The 21526-nt window shown below is 41.0% G+C and overlaps 3 protein-coding genes across 3 annotated transcripts; all 3 read left to right on the top strand.

Moving 5' to 3' along the window:
- Nucleotides 1-56: 56 nt before the first annotated feature.
- On the top strand, nucleotides 57-6048 carry klb (klotho beta). The gene is made up of 6 exons (XM_020642667.3): nucleotides 57-1257; nucleotides 1904-2417; nucleotides 2496-2764; nucleotides 2868-3124; nucleotides 3265-4196; nucleotides 5001-6048. Exons 1-6 carry the CDS (start codon nucleotides 496-498, stop codon nucleotides 5414-5416), a joined length of 3150 nt encoding a protein of 1049 aa, XP_020498323.2. The 5' UTR covers nucleotides 57-495; the 3' UTR covers nucleotides 5417-6048.
- Nucleotides 6049-6765: 717 nt separating this feature from the next.
- ube2ka (ubiquitin-conjugating enzyme E2Ka (UBC1 homolog, yeast)) lies at nucleotides 6766-12612 on the top strand. The gene is made up of 7 exons (XM_020642668.3): nucleotides 6766-7138; nucleotides 7803-7896; nucleotides 8103-8161; nucleotides 8264-8346; nucleotides 8741-8840; nucleotides 11109-11237; nucleotides 11325-12612. The coding sequence occupies exons 1-7, from the start codon at nucleotides 7076-7078 to the stop codon at nucleotides 11397-11399; spliced, it is 603 nt and encodes a 200-aa protein (XP_020498324.1). The 5' UTR covers nucleotides 6766-7075; the 3' UTR covers nucleotides 11400-12612.
- A 143-nt stretch (nucleotides 12613-12755) lies between these two features.
- LOC109990456 (neuronal acetylcholine receptor subunit alpha-9-II) lies at nucleotides 12756-21502 on the top strand. Its single transcript, XM_065958720.1, has 6 exons — nucleotides 12756-14605; nucleotides 15186-15331; nucleotides 16584-16738; nucleotides 17172-17352; nucleotides 17445-17796; nucleotides 19130-21502. The coding sequence occupies exons 1-6, from the start codon at nucleotides 14566-14568 to the stop codon at nucleotides 19912-19914; spliced, it is 1659 nt and encodes a 552-aa protein (XP_065814792.1). The 5' UTR covers nucleotides 12756-14565; the 3' UTR covers nucleotides 19915-21502.
- Nucleotides 21503-21526: the final 24 nt, after the last annotated feature.

Genomic DNA, 21526 nt, shown 5'->3' with positions numbered 1-21526 from the left:
GTTTATAGCTGTGTGTGTCTGTGTATGTATTTGTTTGTGTGTGTCCTAACAGTAATAGTTCAGTAATATCATTTGTGTCATTTGAGTTTTTAAATCTCTCTTTAATAGGGTGATATTTGGTATAATCCAGAGTACCTGATTGACCATGTGGTGACAGTAATTTAACAAGAAACGTCTTAGAAGTATATATTGTAAAAGCGAGTGTGGACATAAATCAACCTTTGAATGTGTGAACATTGTGCGGTAGGGAGGGGCTGAGTGAGAGCACGAGCACACTCAGGGAGAGATAGGGACGTCTGACCAGGTCATCAGATGAATTCTGCAGCACCTTAATGCTTCAGATGTTGTTGCTCTCTTGTTGGCTTTCTTCCTCAACCATCATGGATCTCTCAGATTCCCAAAAGAGGACTTACGATGTTTACAACAGCATTTACTTTGGCTGAAATGAGCCACCATCTTCAAGTGAATTTCTGAAACAAGACAGACTCGGTCAGTATGCTGCACCACCAATCACCTCCTCGTCAGCTTCTATCCATCTGCCTCTTGTTTCTGGTGTGTGGTGTGAATAAAGCTGCTAGTTTGCTCGGAGGGGGCAGGAGGATTTGGCAGCAGCCCAAGCTGGAACCCTTCAACAAAGACCAGTCTTTCCTCCATGACACGTTCCCTTCAGGGTTCCTTTGGGGGACAGGAACGTCTGCCTTCCAGACTGAAGGAGCCTGGGATCAAGAGGGTAAAGGCCCATCCATCTGGGACCATTTCACCCACTCAACTGTTGGCACTGATTTGGCAACCGAAACTGCAAATGTGGCAAGTGACAGCTACACTCGCTGGGAAGAAGATGTGGAGGCACTGGAATATCTGGGAGTAATATCATACTCTTTCTCGCTCTCCTGGCCCAGACTTTTCCCTGATGGAGATGCAAAGAATCAGGCCAACCCAGCAGCTGTGGAGCATTACAGCCGCCTCATAGAGAAGCTTCTGGAAAAGAAAATTGAGCCCATTGTCACTCTTCATCACTGGGACCTGCCACAAGTCTTACAGGAACACTATGGTGGCTGGAGAAATGACACACTGGTGGGGCTGTTTGAGGAGTATGCTGCATTTTGTTTTCACACATTTGGGAGTCGTGTTAAGATCTGGCTCACAATGCATAACCCGTACCTGGTGGCTGTGCAGGGGTACGGGACAGGTGTGCATGCTCCTGGAGAAACAGGAGGTGCTGCTGGCTCACTCATTGTGGCCCACAACCTGATCAGGGTGAGTAAGACAGAGACAGTCAATTAAAATGAGTCTGCAGCTACATATAGCCAGTATTCTGCAGGAAATGTTGCATTTCTGATATGATGTAGAGTAAACTGTCTGTGAGCTTTGAACTTCTGCAGCTATATCAGGTGATGATGGTCGATTCATGTTTGCGTCCTTTAAACGATTTTTAGGTCACAAGACAGCAAAGCAAATGCAGATTTCACAAGTGCTCTGACATATACTGTATAGTTGAAACCAAAACAATTCATTAAAAAAAAGGAATAAGAATGTTTTACATTGTTACATATAACAGGTGCGGCCTCAATGCTTGTGACAGTTCGGTAAACAGAACACTTAAACAGACATTGAGGTCAGAGTCCACCACATCAGCACTTTTGTGCTTGAGGGAGACAGTGTGTGACAGGAAGTCATGGAGATATGCATCATTGATAATCACTTATGTTTATACCGCATAGCACAGGTGGTGTGTGTACAGCTCAAGTCCCTGGTGGGTGCTTAATATACTTATAATGACCCTTTAACCTCCACAATGGAAAATGCCTCATTTGTCTCTGCGTTTATTTCTTTAATCTGACTGTTTGATTGTGATTAAGTATTAGACTACACTGCATCATGAAACTGTGTCTGTGATTCTAAGGCCCACGCCAAAGCATGGCACACCTACAACACCCACTTCCGTCCAACTCAGAGAGGCCAAGTATCCATTGTTTTGGGAACTCACTGGGTTGAGCCTCAAAGAGGAAAATCCACAGTTGATAACATCGAGTTTTGCCAGCAGTCCATAGAGGCCGTCCTTGGCTGGTTTGCCAACCCCATCTTTGGTGATGGGGACTACCCACCCTCTTTGAAAATAAAACACGGGGCCCTCCTGCCTTCTTTCTCCCCCGAGGAGAAGCTCTGGGTGCAGAAAACAACTGACTTCTTTGCTTTGTCCTTTGGGCCCAACAACTTCCGTCTGGGCCGAGGCCTGGTACAGTATGGGCAGACTGTTTCCCCGGACCTGAGGCGCATACTGGGCTGGATAAAGCTGGAGTATGGGGACCCGAGGGTGATGGTGGCAGAGGGAGGCTGGTTTTCTGAAAGCAGTGTGGGAAGAGAGGACACAGTAGCCATTTACTTGATGAAGAGGTTTGTCAACCAGGTTCTGCAAGGTAATGAAGACGGTAATGAAAAGATGAGGTTCAGAAAACAAAAATTCTGCTTTTAAAGTCTGTGTTTTTCTTTTAAAGCTATCAAGTTGGATGGTGTGAACGTGTTCAGCTACAGTGCCTGGTCATTAGTGGATGGATTTGAGTGGAATTATGGCTTCACTGTAAGACGTGGCCTTTTCTACATTGACTTCAGCCAGCTAAACCGAACAAGGACTCCAAAAACCTCTGCTCAGTACTACAAAAATGTTATCACTGACAACGGCTTTCCCAATGACAAAACCTCCAGAGAGTTACAAGGACGTTTCCCCTGTGAATTTCACTGGGGAATCGCTGACTCCACTTTACAGGTAAGAAAGAGAGACTACATTGAAATGTGAGAAGCAAACAAATGCCAAACTATCAGCTATATTGACTATGAAATACATTTTTCCCCCCTGTGTGTTATTGTAGGTCCACTTCTACCCTTTCTCACCACAGTTTACTGACCCACATCTCTACCGCTGGAACCTTACTGGGGACAATTCATTGCATCCAGTCCCTGGTGTGACGATGCAGACCAAACCAGCCCAGTGCACTGACTACCTGGCTATACGTGGTCATCTTAACCTGTTTGCGTCCACAGAGGCATCTCACTACCGCTTTGCCCTTAACTGGTCTCTGATATTACCCCAGGGAGACATTTCCAATGTGAACATGGAAGCTCTGAGGTGAGAAAAAAAAAACATGGACTGTCACTTTTTCTCAGTTTCATTGTAATTGAAACATTTAAAGATATCTGATTTAGTCTTTCTTATAACCAATACACATTAAATCTTGATTCTATAACCATTTTTTCAATTCGTTGAAGGTACTACCGCTGTGTCCTCAAAGAGCTCAAGAAGCGGGACCTAAAGACTGTCCTAATCCTCTACTACCCCACACACAGAGCTCCAAATCTGGGCTTGCCTGGGCCTCTGCATGCCTCTGGTGGTTGGCTCAACTACAGCACAGTAGAGGCTTTTCAGGAATATGCAGCTCTGTGTTACCAGCAGCTTGGGTCCTGGGTTCCTTATTGGATCACTGTCAATGAGCCAAACAGACTGGTAGATGTTTATTCAGGTGAGAAAGAGAAGCATCAGGCAGCTCATCACCTGCTGCTGGCCCATGCAAAAGCATGGAGACTGTATGAGCGGGAGTTTTTAAGTCACCAAGGAGCAAAGGTGTCACTCGCTTTACATGCCGACTGGGCTGAAGCTGCAAACTCCTTCCTGGACTCACATTCAGCAGCTGCACAGAGATTCCTTTTGTTTGAAATTGGTCGCTTTTTAGACCCATTGCTGGGAACTAGAAATAAGGAGGAGCATCACAAGGGGGACTACCCACAAGAAATTAGGGCCTACCTGGAGGAGAGAGCCAGAGTGATGGGCCTCCCCGGATCTCCTCTTCCAAGTTTTACTGAGGCCGAAAGAGAGGAGCTGAGAGGGACGTTAAGTTTTATCGCACTGAATCATTTTACTACCCGTTTGGTCTCTCCATATCCCCACACACAAGCTAAAATTCCGCACAAACAACCCCCTGATCATGGCTGTTTGACCCTCTCTGATCCAACCTGGCCCTCCTCTGGTCTGGGGCAGGCTCTTGTACCCTGGGGCTTGAGGAAGATCCTGAATTGGGTGAGCCAGAGATATGGAGTGGCTCTGCCTATCATTGTCACAGCCAGTGGGGTGGATGACCAAGCTCCTGTTGAGGACAAACTCAGGCAACACTTTCTCAGGAGTTACCTGCAGGAGGCGCTTAAAGGTGGGACATTCAGATTCATATGATCACTCATCAATCTCACAATATTTGAAACAAAGAAAGAGCGGTGTATTGATCAAATGTAGCTCCATATTTGTTCATCTAAGTTTCTTGATGGTAGCAGAATTGTTTTTCACTTTAGCTCCCATTTTTTTTAGGTGTTCAGGAACTGATACCACTATAAGTACACCATTGACAATAACAAACACCACAGTGTGGAGCTATACATTTCTGTCAAGCCAGCAACAGTCAGTCTGTTTTTCCATTACACTGCTATCTTGAGGGCCAAAACTTAAGCCTAGGAATCACAAAATGAGTATCAGTATGAAAATATAGAATCAGAACATGTCTTAAATTTGACTCTATTGCCTAGTTTAACTGTATGCACCAAACACCAATACAAAATAATCTGTGTGAAAACCTTCTTTGCGATAACCAATTCTGATTCTGATATGAAATGTTCCTCTGCAATTAAGAATCGTTTGAACCATATATTTTCAGTGGGAACAAAATAGACCTCTGCACAGACATGTTGAGTACACAGGCAATACAGGTTTTAGTACTATGATGGATCCTGTTATAAAACTGGACTTAATGCGAAATCATGAAAATCATAAAAGAGAGATGAGTGAAGGGAAAACACATTTTACAGTAACAGCACTCCAAGTTCATACCTTGCATTTTATTGCCATAAGCTGACCTGTACTTGCACATACTGTACATAGGCTTTCTTTTTGCTTTCATTGCTTAAACTGTAGAAGGATTTATTGAGTCTTAAGTTGTACCCCTCTTTGTTTCTCACTGAAGCTCGCCAGTTAGATGGAGTAAACCTGCAGGGCTTCTTTGTGTGGAAACTGCAAGACCGACATGTCCCCCAGTTTGGCCTCTTCACCTCTAAGCACCACCACTCCAAAGCTAAAGCCTCCATCGCTGTCTACAGAGAAATCATCACTCAAGGAGGTTTCCCTGAGGATAACACCAAACAGACCTGCGGACTGAGTGCGCTGCAGGAACCTTGCTCTGTTTGTGCGTGGATGTTCGAGAACAAAGCAATGCTGGTGTTTGGAGGCTGCCTCCTAATAACATCTGTTATGTTCATAGCACTTGTCATCTTTGTCATCATCACCAAAAGAAACCAAAGAGTCAGGGGGGTGAACAGAATAATCAAGAGGAGGGAAAGAGTCACTGTGTGCTCATGTCGGCCTGTTAAGTACAAACTGTAGCGACATTAACTGTTTGTGAAGCAGAAAAAACATGGTGGATCATTGTTAGAGAAGATTATTGATCTATGACTGTTTCCTTTTAGTGATCAGTTTACGAACAGTTATTGTTCAGATTAAGCACCCACATCCATTTAACTGTGATGAAAGGTTATTTAAATGAATGGGAACAAAAATTGTAAAAGCTATTATGCCAGCATGTTTCAACACATAAATAACCCTGAGCTGGCAATAGATTTACTGAATACAAAATACCCCTTTTTATGAAGAAAATATGTCAATATTGTGATTAGTGTATAATAAAGTTATTCAGTGAGGATTTGGCTAACATGTAGGCCTACTTCATGTAGTTTTAAGTTAATAACATATGGTTGTTTGCACCAAAACAGCATTGAACTGTAACTGTAAGTGGTTTCCAGAATAGATAGCTCATGGTATGAGTGCATGTGTGCATCTTCTGTGACAATGATGCCCCCTAGCGTCACAGAACAAAAAAATAAACCATCGATGTCTTTATGTGTATTAAATTATGTGTATTATGTGTATTTATTAAGGTAGTGTTGTGACTGTGTGCCATTGAAACAAGTTTACATAAAGAAGCCGACATCATTGTTGCAATGGTCTCAGTCTCCCAACATCTGGCTATATATATAGTTCCTATATGTTCATTGTTTTTCCAAAGAGCTTGTCCTAGGATTTTGTTGCCACTTATTAGGAAAGGGTTTTCTTTTAACTAATCTTTGTCCTTACAAGACTTCAAAAACTGTGACTGATGACGTAAGGGGACTGCAGCAATGGAAAGAAGGAAGCTGGCTATTAATATTTACATGACTGTCTGCATGTAAAACCTTTTAACCCCAGAACAGTTTTGTCCAACAAAATCTCAGAGCAGGGCTTTCATAGTCAGCGACTATGGACGTCCCCCCCCCTTCGACAAAACTTGGAAAAGGGGCCACTTTAAAAAATCATGATTTGCTCGAAAAGATTAATGAATTCTTTGATACCTTCTGGATCCTGATTATGGTATTTAACCTCGTAAAAAACTCTTCAATTTAATTTTGAAAAAAAAGCAGAATATTGCTTTTTGACACAAATCCAAAAAAGGGTGTGCACTAAAGCATATATTTATTCGTGTCCCTTGGGAAGATGGGATAATTGTACATTTTTATTTAATTTATTTAATTTATTTAATTTATTTAATTTATTTAATCTTATTTGATTTAACCTATTATATCTTGTTACGATAACTGACGTAATAACAATAATACCGTAATAATAATGATACACTTTCGCTGTATGAACTGATCGACCAATAGGAGAAGTCGTTTGTGATGGCAATACAGATCACGTGACGCCCCTCTCCTCCAGACTGCATGCAGTTTGGTATTAAAATGTTTCAGTACCATCAACCATTGTGATGGTATTTTGAGATGATACATCCATGTTGAGCTTTTTTTTTAATGTACAAAACGTCGCATCAACGAGAGGGACCGACGGAAAACCGGTGAACAACGTCACAGCTTGTTGTTTTTATTTTCTTCCCCCCCCGGTTGTATCCTAAAAAGTGCCGAGATACTGAAAGCAAAACAAGCTAGCCGACGATAGTCAGGTCGGACGGACGGCGACGAGGCCCCAAGTCGGACGGTAACACGGGGGGAAACCATGGCCAACATCGCAGTTCAGAGGATCAAACGGGAATTCAAGGAGGTGATTAAAAGCGAAGAGGTAAGTTGTGACATGTGTCGTGTCGTGAAACAGCTATACTTGTTTAATCTTTTCTTGTGTGAGTCTGAATGTGGATGACGCGTCGCTGTGCTCAGCTGACAGCTTTAATGAGCACCGAGCTGCTAGCTGTGGCTAACAGTGTCAGACATAACTAATCAGGCTTCACAAAGAATTACCAGAGCTACGTGTGTGTGTGTGAATATAAACCATGTGCGGGGGCGGGGGGAAGTAAAAGACAAGGGCTTTATAGTTGTTAGCCAGCAGGTTGCGGAAGAATTACAGTAAATAACTGAGTGTCGTGTTGCTAACCTTGCTGGCTCGCATACCTTCTTTGGTAACCAGGCTAGCTGTGTTAGCAGAGATAGATGTGGGAGACGAGCATGAACTACTGAATCACTGCTGTCATGTATCTCCCCCTGGGATATGCATTATTTTGCCTATCTTTCCAAGTTGTCTTTAGAGGGCTGTTATATGTAGATGTGATGTGTGCAACAAGTGTAGGTCAACTTTTGGCTAATGCTGCGGGGAGGTAGGTGAGGGGGGGGGGGGGGGGTCAACTTTGCTGCATAGGCAGGTTTGAGTTTGACAGCAAGCTAACCTAAGACTTTTGCAGTCTGCCTGTGTACTGAAGTTAAAATGCTTATTTGCCTTTGGATCCTTGCAGACAAGCAAAAACCAGATAACGGTGGATTTGGTGGATGAGAACTTCACAGAGCTCAAAGGGGAGATCGCAGGTCCACCTGACACACCATATGAAGGTGAGGAAGCTTCCTGTCTGCTTACCTGCTGTATGCATGGTTGCACGACTTTGTTATTTGATAGTGAGTGTCACTGACACTATTTACAAGAGGCTCCTTAAACTTACTGCTTCTAGTGCTTTCTTGTTAATGTTCGCCAACGATGTGGATCAGTTGTCTTTTTACAGCATGTTGGATAATTACGAAAACCTCTTCATTTCTTCCAGGCGGTAAATATCAACTAGAAATTAAAATTCCAGAGACGTATCCATTCAATCCACCCAAGGTAGAAATTTGTTTATTTTTTAGTCACATTCACAAAAACATGGACGTCAGAAGCTTTTCGTTCTAATGATTTGATTTGCCTTATATTCATTAAATCTCTCAGGTGCGGTTTATCACAAAGATCTGGCATCCCAACATAAGCTCAGTCACAGGTGCAATATGCCTGGACATTCTCAAAGACCAGTGGTGAGTAAATGTGTGCCGGCATTCCTGACATACCTCACCCAACACACCTACACTCGTGTTTGATAACAACACAGTCGTCTATGCAGTGATTTCAACTGTATTCCTGAGTTTATAGCTTGTGTGTATTGATCCAATATAAAACGCATGTGCTATAAATCAAATCAATGATTAAGTCTGATGATAAACACACATGTCATTGTGTTATTAATCCCATCATTTTAGAAGATGATTATTTTGTTCAGGCATTTGAACCTTACACTGTCCTCCTTAATACTGAACATAAAATCTCTCAAATGCAAAACTACAAATGGTGGAAACATGACTAAAGGAGTCCATGAGGAAAATGTAAATGTCTTTGTTGCTCCACTAAACAGTCCCCTGTGTGCTCTTGTAGGGCGGCAGCGATGACACTGAGGACGGTCCTCTTGTCACTACAAGCCTTATTGGCAGCTGCAGAACCAGATGATCCACAAGACGCTGTGGTAGCCAATCAGGTGGGTGCATCTTTGTTTATGTTTTGATTGTGGCTGTAGATGTTTATTCATGATTGAACAGTAGAGCAACATATTGTATGCTTGTGTTTTTGTAAAGCTTGCCATCTGACACTAGATATCTACGCATGTGTTTTTTGCAGTTCTATGATCTAGCCAAATGCCTTCAGGATGTGAAAACTTTAAATACAATTAGTAACAAACATCTAATGACAGCGTTTAAGATACAGGAACTCTTCTAATGTAGGAATTAAAGAGGTTTAAGTAAATGACTGTTATAGACAAATTGTAATAGAATGACCAGTGAGTTCATCCACCTGTATCATATCTACACCACTAATGCATAAACATGTTAATACGCTCTGTAAGTACCAGTTCTAATAACTGAAGTACTGTAACATCATGACAGATTGGATCAAAAATGTTACTCAGTTGTATCAGTATGATTTAGTACTTGCTCCTGCATACTCCTTCTTACATTTCGGCTGGAGGCTGGGTCTTGTTGATGGACTTCTGCAGAGCTGAAAATGATGACAGAAAATTATTTGGCAACTATTTGATAATCATTTGATAATTGTAGAAAAGTGCTTCCTAAATGTTTTGTTTTGCTCCTGTTCCTGACCGTGTTTAATTCTATTACCCTTTCTTTCAAAATATTATATATTTTATGGAAAAACAACCAACAGGTTATCTGCAAACAAATAAGTTGTATCTGCAGTCTGCTGTTTAAGATGAGAAGGTCCTCTCACTTATTTTTTTCTTCATTGACATGTATGCCTAAACAATGGTAATAGGACATACACTCATTGCAGTACCGTGATATCCATCTTAAACAACTGGCTCCAACAGTGTAAGAGATGGGAGGGGCATGCAATTTTATTTAGAGTTAAATAATCTCCTTATATTGTGTTATTTGTCTTAAATAACATAAAATAGTGTGAAAGTAGTTGAAAAATGTGAGCTCCCTCTTTAACTCGTATGTACAGTATTGGTCTGACTCACTTCTGCATGACTCTGAACTAACCTTAAATGCCTCAACATAGGTGACGCATTTTTTTGTGCTTTACACACGTACATGGTCACACGTGAAGCAATGTTCTTTGCAGAGTTTGTAAAGACATGTTGTGAAATATCGTGTGTAGGCAGTAAGTGTGGCTGTTTGCCCTACTCTATTGGACACATTGTAACACCTACATACTATCAATTACTCACAGTGTAGTAACAGTCATCTGTAACCTATCAGCCCACAGCTTGATCAAACATACTCAGAGGAATAGAATAAGGTTGGATAAGATACAGCGAGGGGGGGGGGGGGGGTATTTTATCAGCTGTATAGATTAGTTTCTAAGTTTGGAAAATGTTGTACCTTTCAGTATTCTTTAGCACCAGTGAAAACACATCATGACCAATCAACTTTAACTATATTTGATCAGTCTAGTTGTCGTTTTGCATCATAACTTTTATGAAATGAAGTAGCTCAATTTTAATGCTTAAAGCTTTAGTTGCCAGAAAATCTACACCTGCATTTAAGCCTGCACATGGAATTTAATCACAATCACAATCTTGGCCTTCCCACGATCAAACTTTATTCTGCTTAAATTGTTTCCCTCCAGTTCTATTCTCTACACATACACACACACACGTGTTGAATATGGTCAACCCAGAGGTGGTTTGCATCGGGGTGGGGATGTAGTTGCAGAGAGAATCACTCCAATGACTATCATGTCATCTTACAGTAGGAGGCTGTTGTTGGATTATGTTTGGCAAATTGTTTGGGGCCATTGCAGACCAAAAAAGCCAGGGCAGATTTTTTTGTCCCAGTCCAGCCCTGTCAATAGTTGAGTAGCGGGATACATGTTTTTAAAATATGCCATAAACAAAACGAAAAAATAGTACCTAAACTACCTATAATGAATAAATAATCAAGATCTCAATATTGATTCAAAATCAATCATTCTGACCAAAAACTTGTAGCCATACCTACATTACATTTAAAGAATGAAAACCCAGCATGGAAAAAAGAAAGCTACGCAGCACTTGCTCTTTTCTTTGTCTCTCAATGTTGCATGAACCCCTAAAGTTTACTTAATTGACTAACTTTGTAGGAAACCTGTTTTGAAGCCACATATTTTTCAAAATGGTAAACATGGTCTTAAGTGCACTACTTTTCAGCTCTTAGGCCCATATGTCCCAGGGTATGTAAACAAAGCAGAAAAAACAATGTTTGTTAGACAGCGTAACTGTAGTTTTCCACTTTTGTTCATCCCACAGTACAAGCAGAACCCCGAGATGTTCAAACAGACAGCGAGGCTCTGGTCTCATGTTTACGCAGGCGCTCCTGTCTCCAGTCCGGAGTACACACGTAAAATAGACAAACTCTGTTCCATGGGCTTTGAAAAAGTAAGAATCTCTTGAATACTTTTGCCTATTTCTGTTGAATTCTGCTGTAGAATTAAACTGATAGTGTGTTCCTTGTTTCTTTCCCAGAATGCAGTAATAGTGGCGTTGTCGTCAAAATCCTGGGACGTGGAGACAGCAACAGAGCTACTGCTCAGTAACTGAATCTTGACTCAGTCTTCATCTTTCTCTTGATCCCCCCCCCCCCCCCCATCACAGATACACACCCTCTGTCCTCCAAATTTCCTGCAATTTCAAGTCGACTTATCCTCTTCTCACCTCCACAATTACCCCCCACCCCCGTTCCTTTCATCCCCTCTGTGTGGCATCTCTCCTCCCTGCTCATCATCTCTGCTGTACCACACTCTGTGTACCATACAATCTGTTGCTCTGTGAGCTCTTATCTTTGGTTTCTTTTGGTTCATTCAACATTCCACTCAGTGCTACAATCAGGTGTTTCACACACATCTTGCCCCCATTTAAAGCGAATTCCAGACTTTAGACCCCGCCCACGCTAGCTAGCCCCCCTAGCTTTTGGGCTGCGTCCTAGAAGCGGCTGTCAGTGACTTATCCTTGCCTATGCAGTGCATTACCTTTTTCATTTTTGAAAACTTCAGCAGGAGAGAGTAAAGCCATTCTTGGAGGCTCTTTCGGATTTGGTCATGATTTTAACACACTTTTTGGCCTGTTTTCTGAACAGAGTTTGAGCCAAGTCCTTGGCAAAGAACATTATTTTCTTTGTGTCTCCAGCTATCTTTTCTTCTAATTTATAAATAACAAACATAAAAAGTAAGATGAGCTGTGAAGAAATATTTTAGGAAGCGTTGAATCCTTTTTGTTATTCCCTCGCGGGGTTTTTGGGGTGGATAAAGGAGCGCGTTCATTAATTCAAAGATCAGTTTCATTCAGACACAGATTAAGATGAGGCTCATTCCCAGTTCTGGAAACCAGCTCATCAAGTGTCCCTAAGGTGTTTACACAGAACACATACTGATTTTTGTTAGGCCATTCCCCCACATTAACTGTCAGATGACCACAAAGCTCTTGCAGCAAACTCCAGCGCCCATCCCCTCACCTTTTCTTCACACAGTTCTTTCATCTGTCCCTTTCTTCATATTTAGAAAACAAATATTTGTTTTGGCCTCCTGCAGGAATACATCTCGATTCTTGTTTTTAAACAGAGAGAAAAACAAAACAAAACAACCATGTCAGCAGTAACACAACCTGTCATATAAGTCTGGATGGAAATAGTTCATAACAAGTTTGAAAAATATTGCAGCATCTTAATGATGCCAATGGACAAATATGTCAAAATGATTCATCTGTAAATAAAGATATTAAAGTCTGTGTAAATTAAAACTATCTCTCCTTTCTGTGACCTGTCTTTACAGATCTGTGTGATTATTCTCAGCTGGGATTTTTTCCCCCTCCAAGAAATACAACAAAAGAAAGATACATTTTACAATGTGACGATCGATGAGTTTGTCTCAGTCAGGTGTAATGAGTTTAATCATGGCGAGAGAATTTCTCTTCATAACAAGTGTGGTTTTGCATACATTTAAATAAAGACTAGGGAGAGGATGAATGGTCTAAGATCAACAGAAATTCAACCTATGGAGAATAAGATTGACCGTGAAAATGGAGCAAGAAGGCCAATTTAGAAGAGGAATGTGCGTGCAGGAGAACAGAAGATTAGATGATGTATATGTTGCAGGTCAGCTTTACTGTACACTAGTACTTTGGACAGATACAGCAGGACTGCACTGCTGTTGCGTACGGTTTCTCTGTTTAGCAAACACACTTTCATACTGCATTTAGAGCCACTAAAAGAAGGTGACACAGGCACAGCTCATAATGTTCACATCACCTTACAGTTGAGCACACTGAGAATGAACAACAGACAGATGGCCTGCTTGATAGCATGGTGTGCTGGGCTGAACCTCTCCAAGAAACCCTGGCATTAATCTGAACACTGCATTCCAACCCGCATACACACACACACACACACCAAACACATTTATGTTGACTAATTTACAGCTATGTTTAAATACATGACCTTATAGATGAAATCACTTTGTATTTGGCTGATCTGTTGCACCTGCCTCACAGTTAACAAGCCTCTGTGAGACAAAAGCTCGTTTTGTATCCCTCTACTGGATGTTGGCTTACACCTCTAGTTTATCTTCCATCTGAAACTCCTCCAAGCATCCCGGTGCAGAGGACTGCTCTACACAGGGCAGGAAACATTAGACTACAAATTCAATCAAATGAACGTATTGTATCGTCGTTAATGACTCCTCCACCTCATACCTTCTTGGATGCACTTTGTTCCGACCATGCTACTATGGTTTTATTTTCATAGTCTGACAAAGAAGTCACACATGCTGCTGTTGGGAATTATTCAATATGTGATGCAACAGTATGGATAAAGTGGTATATATTGATGTTACTAAGGTTCTTAATTATACTTCAGTACTATGCAACTGTTGTTGGGTAATATGCAATGTACGTGCAGTGCAATGTACTGTACACCTGTTGTCATTTTTTTCTTCATAAATCCATAATTCCCCTTTCCATATGTCATAGAGGGCCCAGAGAATGTAGATATACAAAGCAAGGAACAAAGGGAAAAGTTACCTGTGTTGTTTTTTTTTAAAACAGCTTAATCTGTTCAAAGCCTAGAAAAACATGCTGTATTTAATAAAACTCAAGGAAATGATTGTACTTTCTCTAGGACTAAAACTTGTTTATATTCAACTTTAACTACTTTTTAGGGAAGGTGCCTTAAGCTGGCTAAAATTGAAATTCTTTTTTTCTGTCACTTTGTAATTAGGCTGACAGATTAGGTAAATTATCTTTTATTGATTTCCCTATCTAACACCTGAGACACAATAGGAACCAGGCAGTTCGTATTGAACTGAGTTATTTACCCCTCCATCTTTTCTCCTCCTCCTCCTCCTCCTCCTACCATTCCTGATATTCAACAGGCCCGCGGCCCACCTGTGTGCAGTCGTTTGATTGACAGGTGCGTGGACCAGTGTGTGGTGAGGCGATGGCTCATGATTATCCTGTTTCTCTCAGTCTGATGCTGTTATGTGATAGTCGGAGTTTTATTCCGTGTCGCAGTCTGCAGACCTGAATCCTCTCCTGCCAAGCTTTAAGAGCTGCCTGACCGAGAGGACGACCGGATGAAACGGTGCCCTGCTATCTGCAACTGAGTTCAATTGGGGTTGAACGGGCATCATGTACTGTAGGCCTGATAACGGAGAAACCTTAAGGACTGATAGTTACTGATCAGAGTTCTCTTTGACTTTATTTTAAAGTGCTCAAGATGATTCCAATAATCTGTCTGGCGATGCTTCTCCCCGAAGGTGAGTCAGACAGAACCGGCATGCGGACAAAAAAAACATTAATATGCTATTTTTTTTTGATGATTTAAAGAGGTCCTACATGCTTTTTTGATACGAGGTGTATCAAACATGTTGCTTGGTGCGTTATACGAAACACTCAGCATTTTAATCTATATATTTAACAACCACTTTCTAACTAACTTTGATGTTTACTTTTTTGGCATTTTTAAATTTTTGTCTCAAAACTATTGAAAGAATCAAATGACTTTTGTGAAAGTGTTAAATTGTTGATATATAAATATTATAATTAAAGGGCCTGAACAGCAGGAAACTTTTAAAGACTGGGGCTTTCTCTTAAGGATTCACGGGGAATCATTTTAATGTTCAAACAACAAGTTATTCCTACAATATTTTTTTTAAACAAAAGAAATAAATCCAACAATAGTTTTACATTATAAGGTAATAATAAAATAGTCTTGCATTGTTTGCCACTTATTTAGAATATTGGTGTACTTTTATGATAAGCACTGGTATATTAAACTGTGTTTGAAAGTCATATGTTTGTGTGTCACAATGACTAATGACCCCATCTCCCCGTCAGTGGCTCATTCAGCTCAGGGTCAATTCGCCCACAAGCTCCTGAACGATTTGATGGAGAGTTATTCCAGCGCACTGCGTCCTGTGGAGGACACAGACAGAGCGCTCAACGTCACCTTACAGATCACCCTCTCTCAGATCAAAGACATGGTGGGTAACAATGTTTATACCATCTAAACTCTCGCTACGTTTCATTTTAACAATAGTGTTTTATTGTTACATCTTGACCAAAAGAAAACACATTCCGCTAAACCAAACCAGAGGACTGTCCGCTTATAAAGGTATGTGTATCTCCAGAATATTAAAGGGGACATATTATGAAAAATCCACTTTTACAGTGTTTTTGAACATATATTTGGGTAACCTGAATGTCTGCCGTCCCACAAAATTTGAAATAAACCCACCCAGTCCTTTGTTTGTGGTCTGCATAAGTCTTACAACACAAAGAAAAATGCTCAGTTTCAAAATTTACTCAACTTTTGACATCACAGTGGGATTCTGGTAAAAAAAAAATACCCTCCCCTCCCCTGGTATCTCCACCCATGGACTCCACCCCCAGCCTAGAGCAAAACTTTTGCGCAGGTCCACCATTTTTATTCCTGCTAGTGAAGGAGTGATGTCTACCGGGAAAACTCAGGGGGGGGCTCATTGCATTTAAAGAGACACACACACCAAAACGGAGCGTTCTGACAGAGCTGGTTTATACAGGGTCACAAACCTCCTCTGGTGCTTGATTCATGTTATATTTTGACCAATGAACCGCACAGATGTTTCATTTAGACCACAGGAGATTCTTTGAAAAGGTGGAAAAGGAGTATAATATGTCCTCTTCAAACTATATCTGGAGATATATCATCACCAAAAGCAGAGAGTGCTGAAGTATATTACTGACAGGCCTCCTGCTGTACAGGACCAGCTTACTGTTACTCAGCTGTCTCAGGTTCCTGTTCGGGTTCAGTGCTGTGCCACCCCACAGTGAATAAGCACTTGTTTTGTGCACGTGAGTTTGCTGTGCGCGGTTGAATACATAATACAGCTTTGCCTCTGACACCAGGCTGTCAGTTTGTTAGTTTTGAGAGGACAGAGCCCGATAACAAATGAGCATGTGTGTTGGAGTTTCCTATTACCTAAAGAGCTTGTGCTTTTGTGAAGCCTACTCCACCCATCTCCATGAGCCATCAACACTGCGCATTGCTCATCCACCTGATATTGACGGAAGGATCTGGATTTCGGCTGTTGTGATAATCTGAAGTGTGTTATGTGCATAGAGAGTTAAAGAGCTGCACAGAGGAGACGAAAATGATCACTCTTTAAGCTATTGTTAGTATATGTACTATGTATTGTGTGTGTAGTAATGTGTGTCTCCATTCTTATTGAAGTGGCTCTGTTTGTGTGTCTGCAGGATGAGAGGAACCAGGTACTGATTGCCTACCTGTGGATCCGGCAGACATGGCATGATGCTTACCTCAGGTGGAATAAAGAAGACTATGACGGACTGGAGGTGATCCACATACCCAGCAGCCTGGTGTGGAGGCCCGACCTCGTCCTCTATAACAAGTACGCCAGTACGTCACACACACACACACACACACACAGATACACACACACACACACACACACAGACACATACACACACACACACACACACACACACACACACACAAACCAAACACATACACGTTATATTTATGTTGACTAATTTACAGCTATGTTTAAATACAGGACCTTATAGATGAAATGACTTTGTATTTGGCTGATCTGTTGCACCTGCCTCACAGTTAACAAGCCTCTGTGAGACACACACACACACACACACACACACACACACACACACATAAAAGAATCAACATAGGCAAAAACCTTTAGTTATACAGTTTCTTTAAAATCAAAGAGGCCCCATGCTCACTTCTTTAATGACAGACTATACCAACACTGAGACAAATAACAAATATGGCTGGTCAATTTGTGTTAACTTTTCATCCTCCTGCAGAGCTGACGATGATTTCTCAGGACCGATGGACACCAACGTGAGATTGCGCTACAATGGAGAGATCACCTGGGATGCTCCTGCCATCACCAAGAGCTCCTGTGTGGTGGATGTCTCCTACTTCCCCTTTGACAGTCAGGAATGTAAACTGACGTTCGGCTCATGGACATACAATGGCAACCAGGTTAGTTCACGTGCGACCATGCTCACTGATTACATTCTCGACTGGACAGCTTGATAAATCCGAAAACACTTATTCTCTTGCCATATTTCCAGGTAGACATATTTATGGGCATGGACAGCGGTGACCTGTCTGACTTTGTGGAGAATGTGGAGTGGGAGTGTCATGGCATGCCTGCCACTAAGAATGTAATAATGTATGGCTGCTGCTCGGACCCGTACCCAGACATTACCTACACAGTGCTCCTTCAGCGCCGCTCCTCCTTTTACATCTTCAACCTCCTCCTTCCATGCTTCCTCATCTCCTTCTTGGCTCCTCTGGGTTTCTACCTGCCTGCGGACTCTGGAGAGAAAGTTTCCCTCGGAGTTACAGTTCTTCTGGCTCTCACTGTGTTCCAGCTAATGGTGGCTGAGAGCATGCCTCCATCTGAGAGTGTGCCCCTTATAGGTAAGAGTTTGTGGGGGGACCATGTGAAAACCGGGACAGATTTTTTATGCTAGCAGTTTGGCTTTATGAGTGATACCATCTGGCGTTTGGTCTTAATTTGCATTAGACTGAAATCTCTCAACAGACAAATTGTAATAAAACTTTATGACTTTTCTCCAGTTCTACCATGACACCGATAATCCTCCATATTTACAGTACATGGATGTCTTTCTGCTGATGTCATGCTCAGGATTGGAGGCTAATATGCTGTCATGATGTTGTATCGCTGAGTTCCAAAAACCTGACAAATCTTTATGATTTCACTGCTTCTAAACTGATCAGTAGCTGAAAAGACAATATTAGAATTGTGGAAATAAAGAAGGACATTCATCCAGGCTTCAAAACAGCATTTAAAATGAAAAATAAGACTTCGTTAGGTGACAGATGACATTAGCATTCAACCACTTTTTAACAAACACCATTGTTTGATAGAGATACATGATACAATTGAAAAGACTCAACGCCCAAGGTAATGGTAGCTATATGTTAAGCTAGGAGTTGGTTTAATACTTGGTTGTTGCGACTTATCTGTCCATAACCAATGAGTTATCACAGCAACATATTTTTCAACTCATTAGGGCCGCTCTTTCCTAATTTATTTAAAGTATTTCAATTCCTTGTTCATTTCAAATGTTGTTTTAGCTTGAAATATGGCCCCATGTCCCTACCACATTCACACAACCCAGTCTTCAGCTGCAGAAAAGCAATGAAATCAAAGTGAATTTTTCAGACATTTTGAAAACCTGAATCACAGCAACACGATTATAAAAGCATCTGAGCTGTAAATAGAGTTAGTTGTGGTTTTAAAAGAAATATCCTCAGGATTTCCTGCGTTTACTTTGTTGGTCCATAACCTTACAGGAAGCTCCATTTGTCTAAGACATACAGTATATTTTTATTTAAATATGTATGACTTTATAGACAGTCCCAGCTGCGCTTTGTGTTTGATATTAACTGTCACTTATTGGCATGCATACACAATCACCAAGTGATGGTGAAAATAGTCATCATTATACCTGCTAAACATCAGCATTATGTTGATGCAAAGGTAACTTGTTAGCTAATGTTAGCATGCTGACAATAGTGTTTTGCTTACAGCAATATGTGCCTATGAAGAACTGGAAATATAAGTTTATATTGAACCACACATTTCTGGGTAAAGGGTAATTCAGTGAAGGATTGTGATACACTGTATTCAACTAAAGAAAAGTGAAATGTTAAGAAGTACATGTCTCTAGAATCCTGACAGCAACCTTCTCTCCTGTCTTTTATCTCGTTTCTATTTGACTCCCAGGAAAGTACTATATCGCCACTATGACCATGGTCACAGCCTCCACATCTCTCACCATCTTTATCATGAATATTCACTTCTGCGGTGCCGAGGCTAAACCAGTCCCCCACTGGGCAAAAGTCCTCATCATTGACTACATGTCCAAGATTTTCTGTGTTTATGAGGTGGGTGAGAACTGCGCCTCTGCCTCCTCGTCCTCTTCTTCATCTTTTCACTCCCCCCAGGATGATGTCCGTTACCAGCACCACAGCTCCCACATTCAAGCGAATGGTAAACCAGGGAACAATGCTAGCAAACAAGACTGGAAAAGTCCAAAATACCCCAGACCCCAGACCCCTAAGCTACAGCACCATAGAGTGAGAGCCCAGCACCACATCACCAGAGAGGAGAAGAACCACCTCTCCAACTCTGCACCTGGCAAATATGAAGGCTCTAACGGGAAGATCCCAACAAGCGACTGTTGCAAAGAAGACCAGAAAGTCCCCGGTTACTTCGAAGACCAAAAGCTTCCCTGTTGCCCTGAAGACAAAAAGCCTCTACCTCCAGGTCCCACTGTTACATTCGGCCCCTGTGTGTTTTGTAGCTATGGCAGCGGCATCCCTGGTGTGGACACCAAGCTCGTGCGCAATGTCGAGTATATCGCCAACTGTTTCCGAGAGCAAAGGGCCACATGCGCCAAAGGAGCAGAATGGAAGAAGATTGCTAAAGTAATGGACAGATTCTTCATGTGGATCTTCTTCATTATGGTGTTCCTCATGAGCATCCTCATCATTGGCAAGGCACCTTGATTGATCAGTGATGCTTCTGAATTTTTTTCTTTTATTTGACCGAGTGAACTGCATTTGGACACTTGAGGTCAAAGGGACTATTTTGTGCTTTGTAAACAGGATGTACTTGGAAACATGTGTTTTTTTTGTCTTACTTAATTATCATATAATAATCATATTATAAATAACAGATAAAAAAGTAAATATATTTGAAATTGATAGCAATGTCAAATTCAGTATGCAATAGCATCTTTTTGAATCCTTAATATTTGCAAAATGTAAAAGCCGAGGCCCATCTCACTCTGCTGCCTCTGCATACTTTTACACATTTGCTTTTATAGATAGCCCACTGCATATAGGAAGGTTTTTCATCACCTCACCACTGAATATAGTTCAGGGTAAGTCTAATTCACTACTGTGAAATCAGATGCCTGGGGGCTCAGACAGCCAGGGTCAGCGCATGCCCAGATCTGCAAAATATTTTTTTGGTTCAAAATCATCCATTAAATAGTTCATGAGCAAGCTTTGTTTGTAGCGCAGCCAGGGGAGTGAGGATGTAAGGTAATATGCTCCATCAATAATGTAGCACTAGGAGCACACTCTGACATCCCCCATACCTTGAACTTGGAAAGTCAAGTGCATGTGTCTGTGTGTCTGTGTGTGCCTTCATACACAAGTTTAGAGGAATGGATCAGGATGTAAAACTCTTAGAAAGGAAAGAATCCTCATGGTGTTGACTCCAGAGGTGAAGCTTTAAGGCATTAGACTTCATTTAAGTATGCCATCTTTTGTCGCTGACTAAAGTAGACTTCGTATTGAAATGCTGCACTATTTGTAAAACATAAATTACATTTATGAATACAAACTAGTACTAAAGATGTATCAACACAATATATTTACATTATAAACAGAAAGATAAAACCTAAAACAACAACGATATGAAAACTATATTTATACACCAATATTCTGCAAAACTGCAGGACAGCATTCCTCATAATAAGAACTATAACTTTTAATATTTAACTATGGTAACAGTTGGCTGATAACATTTTCACATAATCACATAATAGAAATCTTGCAAAATTATCCTTTTTTTTGCTCAAAGTCTCACTTAAAGAAACAGGAATCTTTAAAAAGTGTTTAACACAATATGCATTAAGTTTATCTTAGGAAGTCTAAGTCATTTCTTGACCAGAAGGACAATTAGCTTTAATTAAATGTTACTTAAAATGCTACTCAAAGCAGCAGGATGGTGAATGTGACACAGACTCAAAATAATCTAGTTCACATTGTGTTCATTGTGATGAATTATTATGTCAATAATTGATGAGTGTTGCTTGTTGTTTTATTTCACATAAGACTCCACTTTATTAGACTCCAACTACAAAGAGAAGCAGTATCATTTGGTCAGAGGGACCATTTGTTCATTGTTTTTTTTTTTCATGGGATTTGTTTTCATTATGGAAATGATAAATTAAGGATGTTATTACTTCTTCCACCACTGTAGAACGCTAAAAATGTATTTTCCTCCTTTTCTATAGCCTTTGCTTTTATTAACACTTTGGTGGAGTCAAACTGGTGCTGAATAAAACAGGATTTTATACCTGAATTCTCTAAAGTTTTACCAACAACA

Source organism: Labrus bergylta, chromosome 9, assembly GCF_963930695.1.
Source record: "Labrus bergylta chromosome 9, fLabBer1.1, whole genome shotgun sequence".
In the NCBI taxonomy this organism is placed as follows: domain Eukaryota; kingdom Metazoa; phylum Chordata; class Actinopteri; order Labriformes; family Labridae; genus Labrus; species Labrus bergylta.
Note: the sequence above shows the minus strand (reverse complement) of the source record. Positions and strands in the feature narration are given on the sequence as shown.

Excerpts from the sequence above, each read along its gene's own strand:
- LOC109990456 (XM_065958720.1), top strand. The coding sequence starts at position 14,566 with ATGATTCCAATAATCTGTCTGGCGATGCTTCTCCCCGAAG. Across the intron at positions 14,606-15,185 it reads GGCGATGCTTCTCCCCGAAG|TGGCTCATTCAGCTCAGGGT; the intron begins GTGAGTCAGACA and ends TCTCCCCGTCAG. Across the intron at positions 17,797-19,129 it reads TGAGAGTGTGCCCCTTATAG|GAAAGTACTATATCGCCACT; the intron begins GTAAGAGTTTGT and ends TTTGACTCCCAG.
- klb (XM_020642667.3), top strand. The coding sequence starts at position 496 with ATGCTGCACCACCAATCACCTCCTCGTCAGCTTCTATCCATCTGCCTC. Across the intron at positions 1,258-1,903 it reads TGGCCCACAACCTGATCAGG|GCCCACGCCAAAGCATGGCA; the intron begins GTGAGTAAGACA and ends TGTGATTCTAAG. Across the intron at positions 2,765-2,867 it reads TCGCTGACTCCACTTTACAG|GTCCACTTCTACCCTTTCTC; the intron begins GTAAGAAAGAGA and ends GTGTTATTGTAG.
- ube2ka (XM_020642668.3), top strand. The coding sequence starts at position 7,076 with ATGGCCAACATCGCAGTTCAGAGGATCAAACGGGAATTCAAGGAGGTG. Across the intron at positions 7,139-7,802 it reads AGGTGATTAAAAGCGAAGAG|ACAAGCAAAAACCAGATAAC; the intron begins GTAAGTTGTGAC and ends GGATCCTTGCAG. Across the intron at positions 7,897-8,102 it reads ACCTGACACACCATATGAAG|GCGGTAAATATCAACTAGAA; the intron begins GTGAGGAAGCTT and ends CATTTCTTCCAG.